Source organism: Myxocyprinus asiaticus, chromosome 41 (genome assembly GCF_019703515.2).
Source record: "Myxocyprinus asiaticus isolate MX2 ecotype Aquarium Trade chromosome 41, UBuf_Myxa_2, whole genome shotgun sequence".
Lineage (NCBI taxonomy): Eukaryota > Metazoa > Chordata > Actinopteri > Cypriniformes > Catostomidae > Myxocyprinus > Myxocyprinus asiaticus.
Genome location: NC_059384.1, coordinates 33,253,801 through 33,276,445, shown reverse-complemented (window position 1 = coordinate 33,276,445; position 22,645 = coordinate 33,253,801). Strand labels below are relative to the sequence as shown.

The following is a 22,645-nucleotide window of genomic DNA, read 5'->3' as shown; positions in this document are numbered from 1 at the left end:
GAGGTTGTCCAGATCTGACTATTTCAGTTGCTTGAGAGCAGTGGCACACACAAGGGTGTTAAGCCTCCAGAAACAACCTTGAAGTCATTAGACAGAGTGCAATAATACATTAGAAATGGATGGTTTTGATCTTAGCTGATGTAAACAGGTGTCATATGTTCTTTTACAGGTGAGCATCATGGAGACACCATATGTGGTTAAAGAGGAGGAGGAGAACTCCATGCACAACACTGTAGTGATGTTCTCCACCTCGGACTCCTTCACACTCAAACAAGTGAGATTATATGTTTAATAAACACGACTAGAAAACAGGTGAAAAAAATCCATTAGACTTGCTTTGAAGTAGGGACTCAAACCATATCTAGAGATCAGAATATCATAGAGACTTATGGGGGTGAGCTCTTTTGACTTGAGGAAATAAGGAACCATTTAGCAGTGCTCTGGCAGCCACTAAAAACACCCTAGCAACTGCATAGCAACCACCAGAACACCCAAGCAGCTGCATAGCAACTGGTTAACAAACCCCCAGAACACCCTAGCAACTGCATAGTATCCACCTAGAGCACCCTAGCAACTGCTTAACAACCTCCTGGAACACCCTAGCATCTGCAGAGCAACCACCCAGAATACCCTTGCAACTGCATACCAACCACTTGGAACATCTTAGCAACTGCATAGCAACCACTAAGAACAACCAAGCAATTGCATAGCAACCACCCATAATACCCTAGCAACTGCTTAACAAGCAGCCTAGAAACTTCATAGCAACCACCCAGAACACCCTAGCAACTGCTTAACAAACAGCTTAGAAACTGCATAGCAACCACCTAGAACACCCTTGCAACTACATAGCAACTACCTGGAACACCCTCACATCTGCATAGCAATCACCCAGAATACCTTAGCAACTGTATTGCAACCAGCCCGAGACTCCCCAGCAGCTGCATAGCAACCACACAGAACACCCTAGCAACTGCTTAGAACCTCCCGGAACACCCTAGCATCTGCATAGTAACCAACCAGAAGAATCTAGCAACTGCATAGCAACCACCCGAAACACCCTTGCAACTGCATAGCAACCACCTAGAACATCCTAACAACTGCATAGCAACCACCCGGAACACCCTAGAAACTGCATAGAAACTACCCAGAACACCCTAGCAATTTCATAGCAACCACCTAGAACACTCTAGCAACTGCTTATCAAACACCCTAGCAACTGCATAGCAACCACCTCGAAACACCCTAGCAACTGCATAACAATCACCCAGAACACCATAGCATCTGCATAGTAACACCCTAGCAACTACATTGCAACCACCCAGAACACCCTTGCAACTACAAAGAAACCACCCAGAACATCCTAGCAACTGCATAGCAACCACCCAAAACACTGTAGCAACTACATAGCAACCACCCAGAAAACCCTAGCAACTGCATAGCAACCACCCAGAACACCCTAGCAACTGCATAGCAACCACCCAAAACACTGTAGCAACTACATAGCAACCATCCAGAACAACCTAGCAACTGCATAGCATCCACATAGAATACACCAGAAAAAGGATATTAACTACCCAGAACATCCCAGCAACTGCTTAACAAACACCCAACAACTACATAGCAATTACCTAGAACACACTAAAAACTGCATAGCAACCACTAGAAATGCCTTAATAACGGCACTGCAACCACCTGGAACACATCTAGCATCTGCATAGCAACCACTTGAAACACCCTAGCAACTGCATAGCAACCACTCGAAATACCCTAGCAACTGCATAGCACCACCCAGAACATCCTAGCAACTGTATAGTAACACAATAAAAACTACTCAAACACCTTTGCATATCAACACCATGGCATCGTTTTGCATGAGTGAACGCACCCACGGTTTCTTCAGGAAATGTAAAAATCTAGTTGGATATGGAAATTATTTATTTAGTTGGTATCTAACTTCCTGAGAGGTGGTGTTGCCTCACACCATCACCTCTTGGTAAAAAATACTTTCTGTGCTCACACATGTATATTTAATTAGATAATACTGTGCTTATGAGAAGCCTTTGGCATTGCTATGTATGTGAATTGTTCTTTTTATGTGTGTCGGTATGAGAATTAACATCACGGGTGGGTGTCTGAGCGCTCTCTTTCTCTCTGTCTGTAGGACATGTGTGTTGTGTGTGGTAGTTTCGGTCTGGGTGCTGAGGGCAGACTGCTGGCGTGTTCCCAGTGTGGCCAATGTTACCACCCCTTCTGTGTCAACATCAAGGTAAGAAACCTCCCGTAAGTCACAGCTGACCTATTTAACTGTTCCATTCGTGAGACATAATGGTGTGAATTATGAGCTGGCTTTATCTGCAGTGAAGGTTAATGGTGTGTGAGATAAGCATGACAGGTCAGTGTGTGAGAGGACCTGGATGAAAGCAGCCTGTGGGTAATGTGTTCAATGTTAAGAAGATTATGAAGAACACTATAAAGACACTGTCTTATGTTGATAGACTATAGAGATATTTATCAACCAAAGACAGCAGTGACAGATGAAGAATACATCAGGGTGCTTCCGGTGTCTCTAGTGTGCAGTATAACAAGTGACACTGAAGTAGAGTTCCTGTTCTTCATTTAAAATCAGATCCATTAAAGCAATAAGCCACAAGAGGCTGTCCATTATTGATTTTTCCAAGGTTAAAGCCAAAGTTTGTAATTTCTGCATCACTACCAAAGAGAACTGCAAAGATAAGGATTGTTTCAAAGGGGTTTCCAAAACACTCTTCCTGTCTACCATAGTTTGAACAAATGGACAAACAGATAGTCACCACTGGTTGAGCTACAAGTTGAATGTTGAACTGCTCAAACATTTTTTGTAGTACCACAATGTTGACATTTTTCAGGAAGTCAGGAAGCTTATTGCTTTTATAAAACTGTACAAACAGCAGTACTGTGTTAAAAGACATGAATGTTCGATGAATAAATAAAAATTGTTAATTACAATTAGCAATTATTCTGCCATGTAGTATAGTTTATAAGCCTAACTATAGGCTTGTTAACGGTTACCAAACAATGCAACAACTTGGTATATTATTATAGAAATTTAAGTTGATGTGTTTATATTTACAGGTGTGTGCGTTGGCTATTTTACAATGGCTTCAAACATGTCTCATCCATTCAGAATTTAGAGTTGGAAATATCCACTTACAGTAATAATTACTTCAGACGTTAAGCTCTGCTGAAAATTTTGGCTGCCGCCTATAATTTTTCACACCCAAATTTAAAAGCTCACCTTACACACATACAGTGGACTAATCTCATTTTACAACCCCCATAGTAATATATGTTTACAATCTTATGCTGAACACATACAGTACATACATGCATTTTTATCCTGGCTTTGAAAGCCTGTAATTCAGGCTCTGTTTGCTCTATCTCCCTGCAAAAGGTGTTAATTCATTTCACTAGATGGCAGGAAATGTTAGGAAAAAGTTGTTTTTTTTCTATCTCATTCTATCAAAATATACAGACCTGAAATGCAGGTGGTGCTGTAACATAGCTGAGCGCTCGCCATGTGCTTGTCCAAAGGCATTCAGTTTATTTATGATCCCAAACAAATACCAACTGATTTGTCAAATATCTCTGCCTCTGAGTGGACTACAACCTTGATCTCTTTATGTGGTGTTGGAAAGCTGATGTCCTCAGCTCTGCGATGATGTATAATATTTCATCAATATTTGAGAACATATTTTGCAAATGATTTATTTAGGCTGTTTCTGCTGGACTGCATTTTTTTGTTCTGGACATCTGAGACATAACTTTGGATTAGTTACCCAAGTATACTCACAAGCAAGTATAAAATGGCTGGTTTTGAATAAAAAAGGCCTAAGGCAAGATCTTGGTCCAAAGAGTTTAAGGGGTTAAACTACATTTGGTTTTGTTTTTATTATTATTTTAAGTTATGTATTTTAAGACAAATGTCACTATCAGGTGTTGTGCTCTCTTAAGTGCCTGTGAATGAGCTGTCTACTTTCACCCCGAGCGAGATTCATTAATCCACGGATCTGCGCAGACAGTCACAGTTGCTCTGCCAAACCCAGTGAAAAACAAATCACATACATAAGAAGGGAAAGTTCCACCAATTACATGTTTGTTCTGTGCTTCTGTTGTCCTTTGGCGAGCTTCACGTGACAGGGAATCGGAGAGAAGTCAGTCAAGCCCCGTTCACATCGCCAGTGACATCACGTGAGAAAGCGACACGATCCTATTAATTTTCAGTGAGAGACAGCATAGCGACTTCCTGTGACACAAGGTGCCGCGGCCGTTGGCAACAGAGATCGCTGTGGAGAGCGACAAGACAAAAGTTGAGAAAATTTCAATACCATGCAAATGACGAGCAACATTCGTGAGAGACTACCAATGAGAGTGAAGACAGTAGAGCTCACGTTATCTGTCTCCTGACAGACTGGAGACGAGTGCAGGCAAGACGGAGGAGAAGTTTTAGCATCGTGAGGGATTTTTCTGAGTGAGTTGGATGATAGATTGATCGTCTTGTTAATGATTTATATTGATAGATTTATCGTCTTGTTAATTATTTAATGCACTGAACACTGCTGCACATTTTATAAAACACTCTACACATCAGAATGTACATTTTAAGAGACAAGAGAACTGATTCCTTGTCACATTTCAATGGTATCATAATTTTACTGTTATTAGGTCTCATCCATGATCTATGGCCAGACGTACAGTCCTCCCATAACGTTACAGCGACAAACAGTAGGAACGCCCACTAGAGACACAGATAGCAGAGTCTAGCGACACCATGCAACAAAGTCGCTGGCAGTGTGAATGGGGCTTTAGTCTGTCATCCCTCTGCCATTCTGAATCGGTGTTTGACGGACTTCTGACAGAAGAGACACCCCTGACTTAAATAGAGTTGTATTGTGATACAAAACTGCTAGTGAGATACTCTCTTTAGCCAATCAGAAAACTCGCATATGGCTTCCTTCAAAATAGCGCAACGGTGCCCGCCACTCTTTCAGCCATCTTGTTTGCAATATTTTTCCCTTTCATTTTTTCATAAAATCCTTCTTAAAAGAGTTTTTAGCCAAGAACCAAATCAACCAGCTCTGAGGTGAATCACAACTTCAGAAACTTTGAAGCAAAAGGGTATTTGAAAATTAGACAAAAAGACCATGCGGTAGCCGTTAATCAGTACCGTCGCTCCCTATACGCATATTACGCAGTCTGCAAAGGGCACCAACTCCCTAGGGGGGCACCAGAAACTCCACCGGCTGCCTTTACTGGCACGTTATAGGTTATTCTAGGACCCGGTAGCAGTCGCAGAACACAGACAGTCGCATCGCGCTCACGCTCACGCTTTCACTTCGCACCAAGCCTCGCAACTTTCGTATCGCACCTCGCAGTGCAAGGCAGGTGTTCAGATGACAGCTGTCTTGCCGCTGCAATCATGTTATAAAGTTCCAAGCTCTGTCAGTGCTTTTGCGGGCATGTTCTACTGCTGTGCTACATTGATAAAATGATTGGCGCTGGTATCAGCATAATGTGTCCCACCATCTGTTTTCCCGACGGTCAGTGCATGTGACATTAGTGGCGTTTGTGCGAATTGACTCACTTCTCATGAAGTACAGTGTATTAAAAGGGTCATATTACACGTTAACGGCGTTTAAAAAAAATGTGTGGCATTAAACAAATTTTGCATTAAGGCATTATTAACGCGTTAACTTCAACAGTACTGATATATATATTGTATATACTGTATAAATTAAAAGTCCAGCGATATGCTCCAAATCTTTATTTTTTCTGGTTATTATTGGGATTTTGGTTGCACACTAAACCTCAATGTCTGTGACTCATAGTAAGGAAATAATACGAAATATTTCATCATTCTGTAAATCCATAAAAATAAACAAACTTTGGTTAATTGTATCGACAAAACCCACTATCGGTTGACCTCTAATTCACAGTGCGTCATGGGAGTGGGCGGTCGCTGCAGAGCTCTTTTGGCATGCTTTGTTGGCTGCACTTCTCTGATTTGTGGATAATTTCCCCTCAGGATCATGGATAGTGGAGTTCTTCACCAGGAATACTGCTATTAAACACAATTTGTAAAAAATTAATTTAAAATTACATAGACTGATGGTCTCAGCAGAAGCACACACTATCGATTAACTACCTCAGTGCTTACGATAAGTATGTCTTTAAAGGATTATAAATAATCAATAAAAAAACAATTACACTTCGGTAAAAATGAATGGGATTTTTAATTCTGGAACCAGACTGTTGTGCTCTATTGTCTGAGGTTGGGGCGAGACTACCTGTTTGGCTGAGAAATGGAAGATGAGGGGAGTGTTTGGAAAACCTGTTTGGAAACTATCATTGTTTTTCCAATTCTGCTCTGCCACTAGTGGCGCAGAACTCACTTATAGTTGCTTTAAATTTGTGCACTGACAAGGTATTTTTACTTCATGAATGAGAGAATCATGTTCAAATTGCCAGTCGATACAGTATATGCCCTTTAGATTGATATTGGTCAAACGGTCAGTTTCCCCAGTGGAATATAAACGCGGAGCAGCTGGTTGTGCGAGTGTTTCAGTCAAGGCCGCTGCTGTTTGATTGATTCATCACCTCCCACATAAATTGATCTGTAAATACCAACAGATCCTGACAAATACCTCTAAGCCAAGAGATGTCTCACTGCACACGCGTGTTCTCATTGTTGCTCTGATCCCTCTGGATTAATTCCTGCTCAATAAACAACCTTCCCTTACCCTTCGCTGTCTGAGCCGTGACCTCTGACCTCAGCTGTGTGTGCGTTTCAGATCACTAAGGTGGTGTTGAGTAAGGGATGGCGCTGTCTGGAGTGTACGGTGTGTGAGGCGTGCGGGCAGGCCACTGATCCCGGACGTTTACTGCTGTGTGATGACTGTGATATCAGCTATCACACGTACTGCCTTGACCCACCGCTGCAGAATGTACCTAAAGAAAGCTGGAAGTGCAAGTGGTATGTATACAAACACATACAACAAAACACACATAAAAAACATTATTAACTTCATTTATGTATTGTTTTTACAACTGAAGACACGCCAAATGTCCCCAAAGGAAAATGTTGTCTGATTTAAAGTATAGCTAGTACACACACATACTTGCATAAACACACACATGCAACACACAAACTCTTTGTTAGGTGTCTCAAAATTCTCTTGATCTTTAGCAGCTGTTTTCAAACTAGATGGAAAGGGATTTCCCACATATTTGCTGTAATGTCACATGTAATCCCCTTTCAAACAAAGCTGGGTTTGTGTTGCATTGTGCTTCATTCAGTCAGAGCTTTACTTGGATTGAAGCCATTGAAATATTTATTTTTAGGGCAGCATAGACAATGTTAAGCCACATACAAACATGAGGTGTGTCTATTGACAAAGCCCACAACATACATGTGAATCAATGGATCAAGACGTTTATGATTTAAATGTGTGTGTGCTTTCAGGATCAACTGTGAATATATCATTTTTGGAGAAGCTACAGTCTATTCATCATTTAAAGTATAGATAAAGTCAAACTGCTCTTTGGAAAAGTTGTTAGTTACACTAAAAGATACTATCAGATGCTGTAAAGTATTTTTGCAATTAGCACAGTATCTGGCACAAAAACAAAATAGATGTCAATTAAGTTGAAAGCATTAAACTTTAACGGATCAATTTACACAAAATTAGGGCTGTCAGTCGATTAAAATGGTATACAGATTAATCGAATTAATCACATACATAAATATTTGCTTAGACGTCTTGTCAAAGGACACGTCAATGTACACCTGTGTCAGATGGATGCTTTGAGAGCGTCTCGGTTGCATCACCTCATAAACGTACCGATTTTGGTCGCTGTATCAACTTAAATGAAGTTTGAAACTTAGAAAAACGTCTTTGAGATAGCTGCGTTCGGATTTGCGCTCCATCAAGCTGTGTTTCAACGCAAGAACGTGTTCTTGTGTTGTCTGCCCTCGGTAAGTGTGGTTTGTTCTCTGTATAAGCTGCACGTTGCCTATACAGTGAGTTTCGCTTACTGCCCCCTGGAGAATTCAGGTGGTACTCCAAGCTTGAATTGCTCAGATATAAGGAATATTCCTTACTACGGTCCGGGGACATGATTAATTGTGTTCATTTTTTTTAACCACTATATTTTGTACAGTTAATCACACTGAATTAACGCATTAAATCGACAACCCTACACTAAATACAACCAATAAAAACCAAATTTACATAACTGAGAAACATTGAATTCAAAATCAAAATAAACTAAATTATGCAGAGACTTAGCATTAACCGTCAGTTCAATACAATGTGAAAAAAAATATACACAGTGTAACATTTGTCTGGTTACTCCACTATGTTTTGGAAAAAGCTATGCTGTTTTGAAAACCACTAAGCTAATTACATGTTACTAAAACACATTTATGTTCTTAGCGCCGTTACTTTTAGTTAGTTACTCTCAAACACGTGTATATATCAATGTGTAACAGGATTTTTTCTCCTTCAGGTGTGTGTTGTGTACTCAGTGTGGATCAACGTCGCCCGGCCTGCGCTGTGAGTGGCAGAATAACTACACGCAGTGCGGCCCATGCGCAAGTCTCGCTGTGTGTCCGGTGTGTGCACGCAGCTACAGAGAGGAAGAGCTCATCTTACAGTGCCAGCAGTGTGACAGGTGGGCGGCACTCAATCACGCTGAATACTATTGCGGCAAAATGAAAGGGCATCTTGGGAAATAATACAGCAGTACACATAAATACATACAGTACATAAATGGGTAGTTGACACATTGTATCCATGGATCCATTGTATTTAACAACATGAAGATTTTAGGTTCAGATTAATCTCTCTTAGTTCTTGTAACGTTTTTAACCATTTAAATAACTGTTTTAAATGGTCATGTGGTGTGACAAATGAATTATCCCATGTACTCTTGTCAACTAATATGAGCTCATAAAAGCTGCATACCTAATAATTGTGCAAGATAAAAAAAAAAAAGCCCTCTTAATGAACTCTTCTGTATTTCATTTGTAACATCTGATATAGTTCTTTATATGCCATTATAGTCCTAGTTATACATATTATGGCATACTATATGAGTTGATGTTAATTTATTTCTTAAATGCTATACTTCAGGCAAACGTGCATGACCCGTAATGCAAAATCGAGCAGAGTGCTTGAGCACTAAACACATGCAGCATGATTTTTCTAACCGAGCATACTCTGAACGAGCAGTATGCGCGTGCGGCTGGAATTATTTGCACTAATTAGTGGTTCCACAAGATAGCAACACTTACAGTTGAGCCGTTGTGTCACGAAGAAGTGCTAGAAGATGATGTAATCGCCACTCAACAGGAGACGAATGTAAAAACATTTGTGTAACTTAAGTTTGAGGGAATATAAAGACATCTTTGTGTTTAAACTCTTAAAGATAAAAAGTCTGGTATCTCATAGCAGACGTAGTGCGTATGTGCCAGCCGCCTGTGTATTCGCATCAAAACCGAAGTTTTTGGGGGGCTTTTCGGTAAGAGGTAATACATTCTCGATCTGAAGAATTTATATGAATTAATTGATTAAATTGAAATATTTGACATAAATGGATGAGACAGTTATTTTTTTTAAGTGGTTAGAAAATATATCCCATCATAAAGGTCACCCTGAGAAAAATGACCCTGAAAATCAAATCCAGGGGGAAGATATAATGTTAAAGTTATTTTCTAACACTGCCCGCAGGACTTGTCAACTACCTAAATGCAGGTGTTGATGGTAGAATATTTAAGTGTAAAAACATCGTAATATTTATTTCTTTTGTGACTGGTTTTCATTGACTGACTGCTTGTGATTGTAGCTCATTCATGATGTTTTTGATATGGTTTGGCATGCAGGTGGGTTCATGCCATATGTCAGGGCCTGAACTCTGAAGAAGAGGTGGAGAACGCAGCCGATGATGGCTTTGACTGCTCCCTATGTAGACTGCACCCCATGTCCACACCAGGTAAGACTTGAAATTGCATGCATTACCCAAATCTAGCGTTAAAAGACCCTGAGTGTAAACTCTTGCGAAAGCATTTCAGAAATTGAGTTGTAATAAGTTGAGTTTTATATGAGATGTGTTTTCTGTAACAGATGGGCACAAGAGTGTTTTGGTCAATTAAACTTTGTTCCAGCTAAATGTGCTTCATTAAAAAGCAGATGGCCTGAATATGAAATCGAGCTGCAACCTGTTCATGTGCATCAAGTGGCAGTAAATCTAATCTGCCTTTAATAGGTCCAAACTGTCCGCTTATCAATACATAACTACTTAAATGACTGTGAATATGTGTAAAGGATAACCATTTATCAGTCCAATTTCCTTCTCATTGTGTTACAGTTGGCACAGTGGCACAGCTCACAGACATCAGCGAACCTCCTTTAGTGGCAAAGATTCTAACAAAAGTCAAGGAAAACGGTATTTATGATTTATTTTTCGCACTAAAGGATTTTATTTCCATGGAGTTGTTATGATGCTCACAGGGTTGTGCGTAGAATTGAATTGAGAATGCCTTTCACATTGAAATTCAGGGCTCACTTTATTTTAGGTGTCTTTAAAGGATTAGTTCACCCAAAAAGGAAAATTCAGTCATTGTTTACTCACCCGTGTTGTTATAATCTTATGTGATTTTCTTTCTTTTTCTTAACACAAAGGGAGAAATTGTGAAAAAATGTTGTGCTCTGTGATGTCATATAATGGCAGTTTAGAGCTTTAAAAGAATGCAAAAGTATAATTCAGAAGTCTAATAAATTATTCCATGAGACTACACAGGGCTGAGTAAACAATGACTGAATTTTCATTTTTGGGTGAACTAATCCTTTAACTACTATATACCCCTATACTAGAATGTTTTGTTTAATCTATATCTGTATTTCATTACATATAATACATTCACTTTCATTTTATGGACCCTGGTGGAAGAGCACTTAATTTCCCAGAATGCTCTAATGTACACAATATATTATATAGTTGAAGTATATTAATATAATATGTATGTAATGTTAGAAATATAATGCATTTTGTATTTATTTTTATGTAATATAATTGTAATTATAATGTAGAAAGTGTATATAATTATATACACAATTTATTTTAAATGTAGATTCCCATTTTTATGTCAGTTTAGATTTGTATTAAGTTATCTGAAAACAAGACATTTTGTGGTGCTGCATGGCCTTTTTTGTCACTGTTGAATTTATTTTAATTCAGTGAAATCCTCTTCATGTCATTCCAATTAAAAAATCCCAAATCATCATCCTGTGGGTCGTGGACAATTCAATAAAAATTTCACCAAAGGGAACCAATTCTTAATTCTGAGTTTTGCCCAATCCTACAGTAGTTGCTTATGAAACTACAGTGACAGACATGGGCGTAATCAAACCAATAATCAACCCACCCCCCTAAATATTTATACCATGATCAGTGGATATATGAAGATGCTACATGCTGCAAACCCCTCCCCCACCAAATCTACGCCCTTAGTGACAGATATAAGTTTGGAGGGACTCTTGCAGCCATTAACGCTGTGTGTGTGCTGTGCTGTGTCAGACTTCCAGAGGACATACACACAGGACGGAGTGTGTCTCACTGAATCAGGCTTGTGTCAGCTGCAGAGTCTCTGTGTGCAGACGGCCCGCCGCAGACGACCCAAACCCAAACTCAAGTTGAAGATCATTAATCAGAACAGTGTGGCTGTACTGCAGACGCCCCCCGACCCACAGACTGAGCTCTTCAGAGACGGAGACATGGACGACAGCAGGGGTAAACAGACTTGTGGGTTTGTGCTTAAAGGGTTATTTCACCCAAAAAATGAAAATTACCATCATTAAGGCACCCTCATGTGGTTCCAATCCCGTATAACTTTCTATGCCCAGCCTTATTTTTTTAAACAAAGTATTTGAAAAATTAAACAGAAACATAGAGGCTACAGGCAGCCAGAGTCACACCGTGTCCTAACCACCCAAAAATGAAAATGATCATCATTAATGCTCCAGTTCTGTATGACTTTCTTCTGTGAAACACAGATGTAAGGCAGAATGACAACATCAGTCACCATTCACTTTCATTACATATTTTTTTCGTACAATGAAAGTAACTGTTGACTGAGGTTGTCATAATCTGAATCCGTTAACTTCGCTTACATTTACATTTATTCATTTGGCAGACGCTTTTATCCAAAGCGACTTACAAAAGAGGAAAACATAAGCGAATCTTCTTAGGAGACAGTGGTATGAAAAGTGCTGTATTACAAAGTTTCACTAGCATCATAATAGTATTCAAAACAGAATAAAGTGCAACAGAATTAAAAAAAAAAAAAAAAATATTTATTTATTTTTGATTTAATGACTGGTTAAGTGCTCATGGAAAAGATGTGTTTTTAGTCGTTTTTTTTGAAGACAGAGAGTGAGTCAGCTTCACGGATGGAGTTGAGAAGGTCCTTCCACCAATGTGGTACGATGAAGCCGAAAGTCCGGGAAAGTGTTTTGGTGCCTCTTTGTGTTGGTACAACAAGGCGACGTTCCTTAGCCGACTGACCGTTACCCGAACAACAGAAAATTATTCCACTAGCCCTGTCAATGGACAATGGGTAGTTTATGTGTTGTTATATATTTACCGTTATATTCATGACCTCATATTAATTGACAACATGTAATATTTGTATTTTTGAAAATGTCACAGCACAGGACATTTAAAATTTAGAATTTACTCTGAATGGTGCCAAAAACAAAAAACATCCAGTGAGCGGCAGTTCTGTGGACGGAAACACCTTGTTGATGAGAGAGGTCAACAAAGAATGGCTAGACTGGTTCAAACTGACAAAGTCTATGGTAACTCAGATAACCGCTCTGTACAATTGTGGTGAGAAGAATATCACATTCAGAATGTTATTCTGAGATGCAGGTTGGCGCTGTTTTGGGGGCACGAGGGGGACCTACACAATATTAGGCAGGTGGTTTTAATGTTGTGGCTTATCGGTGTATGTGTATCTATATATATTTACATTTTCATTATATTTATTAGTACAATAGCATTGTACAGATGACAACCTTTATTAGTCATTAATTATTCTCTAATTTCTGGTCCATAAAATAGTGTTACTAACATTCCATTATACATATATGTAATTTTTTACCTAAAACCTAAACGTTTTGGACCTAAAACCTAAAATAAAAATATTAATGGACTTGTCATATGTCAACTGCCCTAATACATATTCTGCAACTGATCCTTCGCCAAGCTCTGCCCGCTTGGTTACCGTAGCTCGCTCTGACAAGCTTTGCAGAACTCTCTATAGGAATGAAACTTCTCCCATGGGGAGATTGCCGTGAACAGCGCAGTTAAAAAAATTAATAATTCTTACGTGAGCTGGAATGAACAGTGATATTTTAAAGCATATTTATCTGAGGTTTTTTGTAAAAGAACTTGTTAACTTTCTCAGTAATTTGATTAAAAACTGTGGAGACAGTGAATCAGAATTGAGGCAAACGATTATCACTGTCACTTTAAAAGACAAATGTGTCATTTGATGGTGATTACACACATTAGTCTAAGTCAAGGGTCGGCAACCTATGGCATGCATGCCAGCATCGCCACGTAGGGGGGTAATCACTGGCACGCCAGCAATGGCAAGAGAGGAGTAGACTATTTTATTTCTATAAATTCGCACCTGCATCCCAATCTACCTCATGATCACATAGCGTGTTTTCACGAGCTGAATGAGAGGCTAGACTAAAAGTTAAAATGTGACGAGACTGCAGTTTACCCAACAGACTCTTGCAGCGCGTGCAAACCATTCACGCATCACGAGCCGGCAGTGCATCACTTTTGGAGTAAACGCGCCTGCTTTGCTTTGGTCAGGCTGTGCGGATGACAGCCTACATTCCGTATTCCATTTGTTTCTTTTTGCTTTCAGAACATCACTGTTAATCCTTGAGATTTTCAACCCAGTAGTTCGGCACAGCCGTTCACCAGGAAAATAAAAAATGGCACTCTATGTCAAAAAGGTTGCTGACCCATGGTCTAAGTAAACAGAACTGCTCATAACATCTCATAACACACTGGCTTATTTACTATCGCCTCTACTATAACCTGAATCGATATATAAATTAACGTTGTTATTAGCTTTCATTTGTATCATTGCTGATGTTAAACATGTTCATTTTGGAATGAGGACTGACACAGTTTAATCCATAACATGCCCTTCTCGAGATTTATTTAAAGATTTGGGAATAAAGGATGAAAAAAACACTATTACATGTGACCCAGCAACATAATTTTTTTTTGTTTTGTTTTGTTTTTTGATAATTTCTATAAAATTCTGCATAAAACTACTCCAACACACATTTCTCCCATAGACTCGTTGGAGAAAAACAAGCACTATTTAGAGAAATGGCAGACGACAACAGTCGCTAAAATAGGATTGGTCAGAAACGCTTTCCAGGCAGGGCTTAGCGAAGGGTCAGTTGTAAGAAATGTTTCATTTGTGAACATTAAGTGAAGTAATTTCTGCACCACAAGCGTCACCAAATGGAATTGGAAAAGTTATCGTTTTCAAACAGTTTTCCTGAACACTCTCCCATCTTCCATTGGTTGGCTAAACCGATAGTCCCACCCCAAACTCACACCATTGGTAGAGCCAATGTTGCAGTGGGCTAATCAAACAAATAGAGCAACATTTTGATAGCACCACAGTGATTACACTTAAGTAAAATAACCCTACAAATAGCTTATTCATAACTGACTCTGCATTTTAATCTGGCGTAGTAAAAAGTGTTTTAACATAAAAAAACTGCACCTTTAAATGGAATTCTGTGGCATTATTTTGGCCATTCTTCTTTATATGTATCAGCGTCATCCATTGGAGAAAAAACTAGACTATTTCTTAAACTAATTTCGTTGTTAAAGTCTTCAGCTTTGACATTATCATATGACACTTGACTTTGACAGTAATGGTGATTTGGTGGTGACAGCTGATCATAACAGTGACAGAGAGAATGGCAGAATAGAGCCATTGTTGAAAATGTAGACAGCAGAGTAGAGGGATTGTAGAGGGAGAGAGAGAGGAAGGTGAGCCATAATGAATTTGAATTGGAGAGAGAAGGAAACAGCAGTCAGCACATTATACCTGCCTTGGCATTTGAGTGGTGAGAGGCTGGGCTGCTCTAACTGAATTAATGCTCGACCCCTCCATCAGGGCGCGAGACTGGGAGGAATGTGGAGGAACGGGGCCAGAAATTGAACCCCTTCACTGCCAGACAGAAGCACAACACTCCATTGAGTTCTTCAGTCACCCTGAATAGTTTGTTTTGTGTTGTGATAAGACAGCTGGATGTTTTTGTATTTAACAGCATTAGAACGCACATTAACCACCAAATCACTGCTAGAGCATTCCACATTTCCAAATTGATGTCCCATTAGTACTTTTATTGCAAGAAAGGTACAAATTCCATGTGCTTTATAGAGAAAACTATTAGATATGTTAGATAAACTGTTACCTAACCTTATAATAACATGTTATGAAAAGTAGTTATTTTGGGCTGTCCCATCTCAGAGGCCTTTTTGATAGTATCCAGCTATTAATATCATTCAATAGAATTTTGACAATCTGTTGAATTGGTATTGAATTAATTTTTCAGCTTATTAATTAAAAGCATAATATTTAACTGTGTCCTAACCCTTTTACAGCATTTTTTATTTTCTGTTAAAGAGTTCAACATTTCATAAAATTATGACACTCAGGAAGTGACGTATCGCAGACCCTTTTGACATTTATTCATGTGCAGGATATGAATGATTGATATCTACAATTAAGTTTTCAATAGTTGAGATCAGAAATGGAATTACTACTTGTAAAACATGCAAAACATTTTATCAGTAGTTACATTTGCACTAGTCAAAATGGTAATTTGTATGATAAAAAATGACATTATTACGGAAATACCCTTTATCAAAATGTTTATTTTTGGTGGTAGCAGCAGCAGTTTTTACTAGTAAAAAACATGATTACTGATATTACTACATTTTCACAAGTAGAATTTCAAAATGATCTGTCATTAAATCCTGTACAAAACACAATTACAGATATATATATATATATATATATATATATATACATTTCTTACTACTTCAAATTTTAAATGCATATCAGTTATGTACTTACTACATAACTGTATGTGTGTATATATATATATATCATTAATTATATTGTTACTAGTGCAAATGTCCATTCCTGATAACATCAGTTGAATAACAACTTAGTTGAAATGCTAATATTTGATATCTGTACTATAATTTGTATTTTACTAGTGGCAATGTAGATTCAGATATCTGTAATGTTGGTGTAACTAGTAATAAAGTCTTATCTTTAATTACTCTTCAATTTAATGAGATCTGAAATCTATTTTCAGATATCTGAAATACTGAATCTAAATTATAATTCAGTAGTTGATCACAGAAATTGACATTTGTACTAGTAACAATGCAATTATCAAAACAAAAAAAAAGCTGCATCAAAATATATATTGTTTACTAGTAAAAAGTTCATAGTGAAATTCTACTAGTAAAAATACAGTTATAGATATCAGTAATTCAGTGTTTTACTAGTTGAAATTAAATTTTTGATATCAAGAGTAGGTATTCCTGTTTGTGCAGGTTTTTACCCTTGGTAAATATGAGCAAAGAATGTATTGTTTATCCTTTTGATCTTTCATTCAAAATATTCACAAAAATAGATCCTCTAATGGATATCAAACAATTGCAAACACAACACAAGTTTTATAACAGAACAAAAAAATAAATAAATAAAACTAATATTTTTGTCAAATATATGTGTGGCACAATTATTGGCACCATTTTATTCAATACTTTGTGCAACCTCCCTTTGCCAAGATAATCCTATAATGCATAATGAGGTTGGAGAACAAATGGCAAGGGATCTGAGACCATTCCTCCATACAGAATCTCTCCAGATCCTACAAATTCTGAGGTCTCCTCTTCAGTTAAGCCCATAGGTTTTCTATGGGGTTCAGGTCAGGAGACTGGGATGGCCATGGCAGAACATTAATTTTGTGGTCAGTGAACCATTTTTGTGTTGATTTTGATGTGTGTTTTGGATCATTGTCTTGTTGGAAGATCCAACCAGGGTCCATTTTAAGCTTTCTGGCTGAGGCAGTCAGGGTGTGATTTTTTTTTTTATCTGTTGGTATTTGATGGAGTCCATTATGCCATGTATCCAAACAAGATGTCCAGGACATTTGGCATAAAAACTGCCCCACAATGTTAAAGATCCACCACCATATTTAACCGTGGCCATGAGGTACTTTTCCATATGGCTACCTCTCTGTGTGCGCCAAACCCATCTCTGGTGTTTTCTGCCAAAAAGCTCTATTTTTGTTTTATTTGACCATAGAACCCGGTCCCATTTGAAGTTCCAGTAGTGTCTGGCAAACTGAAGATGCTTGAATTTGTTGTTGGATGAGAGAAGAGGCTTTTTTCATGAAACCCTCCCAAACAACTTGTTGTGATGTAGGTGATGTCTGATTGTAGTTTTGGTGACATTCTGACCCCAAGACCCAACTCATTTCTGCAATTCTCCAGCTGTGATTCTTGGAGAATTTTTGGCCACTGGAACCATCCTCCTCACCGTGCTTGGAGACAATATAGACACGCTTCCTCTTTCAGGTCGATTCTTAACAAATCCAGTTGATTGGAACTTCTTAACTATTGCCCTGATGGTGGAAATGTGTATTTTTAATGCTTTAGCTATTTTCTTATAGCCATTTACCATTTTGTGATGCTCAACAACATTTTGCCGCACATCATAACTTTATTCTTTAGTCTAACCCATTGTGATAGATGATTAAGGGAATTTGGCCTGTGTGTTACCACATACGTATTTATACCCCTGTGAAACAGGAAGTCAAAGCTGAACAATTTCATGCTCCTAGTCACCCAGGTGTACTAAAAATGTAAAATATGAATGGGAATATACTTCAGATATATTTTACTCATAAGAATGTCTAGGGGTGCCAATAATTGTGGCAAACGAGTTTTGGAGAAAAAAACGTTTAATTATGAGAGGTTTTCCCCCCTTTGGTTTACTTCAATTAAACATTAGATTTTTGTTAATATTTTGAATGAAAGATCAAAAGGATAAACAAAGACATATTTTTCACAGCCACCTTTGCTCATATTTACCAAGGGTGCCAATATTTTTGACCACAACTGTAATGACATTTCATAAATCAAGAATTATTGTTTTACTAGTGTAAACTAGTATAACCAAGTTCTTGTAAGAAAAATTATCAAACAATAATTTTCTTTAAATTATGGGAAATATATGTTTATCAGTGACTACAAATCAACATTTGATACTAAATAGCTAGCCCCTACTAAGTGAAAGCTTAATTTTGGATACATCTGAAACCCTGTTACCCATTCTGATGATTTCTCCCCCCCCCCCCCCCATATATAATATATTTACTGTACTAAAGAATAAAATTATCATATGTTATCAGAGATTTAGGAAACATAAATTGAAATACTGGCTTCTCCGAAAACGATGCTACAGCCAGAATATTCTACTTTGAAATGTCCATTCAGGGCGGAATTTCTGTTTGTGTTTTGGCCTGTGTGATCCCGCCCAATGCCCATTTCCCAATAGTATTTCGACACCCTGGGTTGCCAGATTTGAAACAAGTTAGTGGGAAAACATTGCACTGCAGCCATGAAAATACATCTAGCTAACATTGACAGAGTTGTAAAAAATCCACATGAGCTGGTTTATAATTTGCAAACAATAAAAACATTGCAAACGTATACATTAGCTGATCAACTTACAGTTTAAGGGTCGTCGCTTGCCATTGTCAGTTTGCTTGTTCCTGTTGCGTGTCCTCAACCTGACAACCCTCATGAGCTACGAGTCTGGGGAGGAGGGGGCCTGGGAGACAAACTCTCTCCAATATTTTTAATTTGGACTGCAGTACCCATTTTAAACACTTGTTGTCAATGTTACATATTGCTGCTTTAATAATTGTATTTAATTTTTGTGTTTTATTTATTTATTTATATTTATTGCTAGAAAATAATAAAATGACAAATTTATGCTGTTAAAACTGCATTTAGACATGTCCCAAATTTTGGTAACAGGGTTGCGAAAATCACGGGCCTCATTTTAGTTTGGTCTCCAGACGAACAAAACTTTCTGAAAGTTAAGCACATTCTTTCACTTGCACCTTGTTGGAAATGAATAGTTTGACTTCATTTTGTACCAGACATTTCTCAAAACAATCCTCTGCTGTAATTTTAGTGCACTCAATCTCTCCAACTTTCAATATCTGTGTGTGATTTTGCACTGCAGACAGATGTGAATTCTATTGTTATTAGAGGTGATTATTAATGTCATTTCTTGAACCACATGATCTAGTGAGTAATGCAAGCTGTGTTATTGTGTTTGTAGGCACACATCTGTGTGCAATTTAGATCAGTGGTTCTCAACTGGTGGGTCACAACTCAAAAATTTCTCGTCTCTTCTGATAGGGTCACATAGAGAGGGGAAAAACAATGCTAAATGCAAATAACAAAATACAACCATATAATCATGTTTAGTTTGGTGTAATCAGCATCTACAATGCTCTGTGTTGTTTGACCACATTGCAGAGGGCGACCTGATGGACTGTGATGTGAAATCTGACTCCAGCCCAGAGCGCAAGCCCAGCGATGACCACCTGAAGGGGGCTGACGGCAGTGACAGCAACAAGAAGAGGAAGAGGAAGCCGTACAGACCGGGTGAGAGAGCTAGAGAGAAAGGTGCACTTATCGGAAAGGACAGCATCACTGAACTGTGAAATAGTGTGCCTGCAAATTCTGGACCTCAAATAGTATCCCACAGTGCTTTGCTCTTTAAAGCTCCTAGCCGGGGAGAACTCCGGAAAGAACATTCTTTCTCAGAAGAAAGTAATCGCTTTAAAGAAATGTCCTTTTTAAGCACTGCTGCCCATTTCATTTTTCTGCAAACACACATTGACATATATGTACAGTATTTTCACTGCTATTTGTTAATGTCACCACTGGCAGCTGAATTCAGGGTTAGGCTGTGCATCTTCTCTAGATTAATTTTGATCTTAAAGACCCTCTTTTGCATGCATCACTCAGTTGTTACTATCATTTTACTGGGTCATGAATAAGATGAATATGTAGTGGCTACAAAAATTTGTTTGGGATTAGTGGAGCAGTGTTTGTTTTGTAATTTATTGAATTGTGATCTGACATGTGTTGTCTTTAAGGGAATTTTCCGTGTTCAATACAAGTTAAGCTCAATCGACAGCATTTGTGGCATAATGTTGAACGTCCCTCCTTCTCTTTTGTGGTAATCAACATTATGCCACATATGCTGGTGCTTTAGCTTAACTTGTATTAAACCTGAAATATTCCTTTAAAACCTCTGCAGTTTTTTGTTTGACTTCCTCTTCTGGAAATGTTGCAGGCAGTGCAGCAGTATTTCAATAAACTGGAATCAGTATTTGCTCTCCATAAATCAACTCTCGAGTCTCTCTTGGTGCTCTTTGGTGTTTTTTGGATCACTCTGTGTCCGTACGGTTGGCCGGGGTGGGGAGGAAAGTTTTTGGGTCAGACTCGGTCGATGTGGCAAAACCAGAAATAAACTTGCCTGAAATGGTTCCTCCAGGAGCGGGGCCAAGATGAATCACCTGTTCCTGGCCCAAAGCTCATACGTCATCCTGAATTATGGAGATGAATGCCAAGATTTCACTGTCAGGGTCCAACATAATTAATACCTGACTGCATCTATCACCCAGTTTAAAGGTCCAACGGCTTTCACTGTGTTAACTGAAATAAGGTTTTGGTTCCCCATCTTCCTTTCAGGTATTGGTGGCTTTATGGTGCGTCAAAGGAGCAAAGCAGGGCAGGGGAAAGGCAAGCGATCCCTCAGTCGGAAAGACTCCACAAGCTCACTAACAGAGAACTTTATGGGGAAACAGGAAGGTAGGCTCTGGATTTATCAGGTTTTAAAGGAATAGTTGGTAACACTTTCTGTGAATCCAATATTTATAATGCATTATACTGCATTCATAATGTCTCATAATACACCTTATAATAAGTTATAACTTCTCATAAATAATTATAACTACAGTTATAATACATTATAATACTTTCCCTATTCATAATACTTTAGAGTATAATATATAATAACACAAGCAAAATCCAATTTTAACATAGCAGATGTTTTTAAAGTTAATCTTATAAGTGCTGTATAGTGTAAACTGTCAAAAGACTTTATGACTTGATCATATTATAAGTGGTCTTTGCCTGCTTTAAATTACAAAAGCAGTATCTTCTTATAAACAGCTATAACATAAACTTGTAACATACAATACATTACAAGTCAAACTTATATTATGGAAGTTATTTATAAAATACGTTTCCAAATAAGATGCACAAACATTAAAGGTTATGGAATAGAGTCCAGTATAGATTCTTTTTTTTTATTCTGGGGTGTGTTTACACCCAAGAAGATTGGCTACATGTGTGATCAACATACATATATTGTTTGTGATATATTATAGTTTCTGATATATTTTAAGCTTGTAGCTTTACAACTGTTTTTCATAATACCAAAAAATTTACATTGAATGTGTGTTATTTTGTATTTGGTGCATGTGAAATGTATATAACTTCCAGAATGACTGTTAATGTATTATAACCATATTTTTATTTTTATTTTTGTTGCACTCTAGTCCAGTGGTTCTCAACCGGGGCCGGTACCCACTAGGGGGCCTCAGCACCCTTCAAAGGGGGCCTCAAGATGACTTAAAATGAATTTAAAATAAAAAATATTAAAATAATTAAAATAATCCAACTTAATTAAAATGCTAAAAATACTTGAAGATGTATGCCCACAAATTATAAACAGACTCTTTCTGAAACTTCTAGAATCAGAAATGATCCATGATTAATTATTTTAATCAGATGCGTCTAGTTTTGGGCGAGGGGGGCCTTCAAATATTGTCTTGGACAGTGTGGGGCCTTGGAGTCAAAAAGGTTGAGAACCTCTGCTCTAGTCTGTCTTGAATACTACTATTCTGATGCTAGTGAAACTTTGTAATGCAGCACTTTTCGTAACACTGTCTCCTTAAGATGAATCACTTATGATGTATTATTCCTCTTTTGTAAGTCGCTTTGGATAAAAGCATCTGCCAAATTAATAAATGTAAATGTCTTTATTTATCATCATGTCATTCTAAACCTGTTAGTTTTTCTTTGTGGAACACACAACAAGATCTTTTAAAGAGTCTTCATGCAGCTCTTTTTCTTACAACAACAGTTCGTAGTGACCACATCTGTCAAGCTCCAAGAAAGACAAAAACACACTATAAAACTGTGATGAAAGTAGTCCATACAACGTGTGTGCTATATTCCACATGTTTTGAATTAATATATCGCTTTGGGTGAGAAATAGATAAAAATGTAAGTTGTTATTCCGATATATTAAAGTTTGGAGCAACATCAGAGTGAGTAAATAATGACAGATTTGTTGCATCAGTTTTAAAGTTCTGGTAAT

The 22,645-nt window shown here is 38.0% G+C and overlaps 1 protein-coding gene across 6 annotated transcripts in view; it reads left to right on the top strand.

Moving 5' to 3' along the window:
* Positions 1-22,645, top strand: part of LOC127431841 (histone-lysine N-methyltransferase 2C-like) — a 257,762-nt gene that overhangs the window by 176,275 nt on the left and 58,842 nt on the right. For 5 of the 6 annotated variants that reach the window (XM_051682432.1, XM_051682434.1, XM_051682435.1 and 2 more), the window contains 9 exons: positions 170-274; positions 2,165-2,269; positions 6,831-7,012; positions 8,548-8,712; positions 9,923-10,032; positions 10,408-10,485; positions 11,617-11,829; positions 19,726-19,854; positions 20,950-21,069. In XM_051682432.1, coding sequence (XP_051538392.1) covers positions 170-274; positions 2,165-2,269; positions 6,831-7,012; positions 8,548-8,712; positions 9,923-10,032; positions 10,408-10,485; positions 11,617-11,829; positions 19,726-19,854; positions 20,950-21,069 — 1,207 coding nt within the window. The remainder of the gene's footprint in view (positions 1-169; positions 275-2,164; positions 2,270-6,830; positions 7,013-8,547; positions 8,713-9,922; positions 10,033-10,407; positions 10,486-11,616; positions 11,830-19,725; positions 19,855-20,949; positions 21,070-22,645) is intronic. The other variant, XM_051682436.1, reaches the window with a different exon arrangement.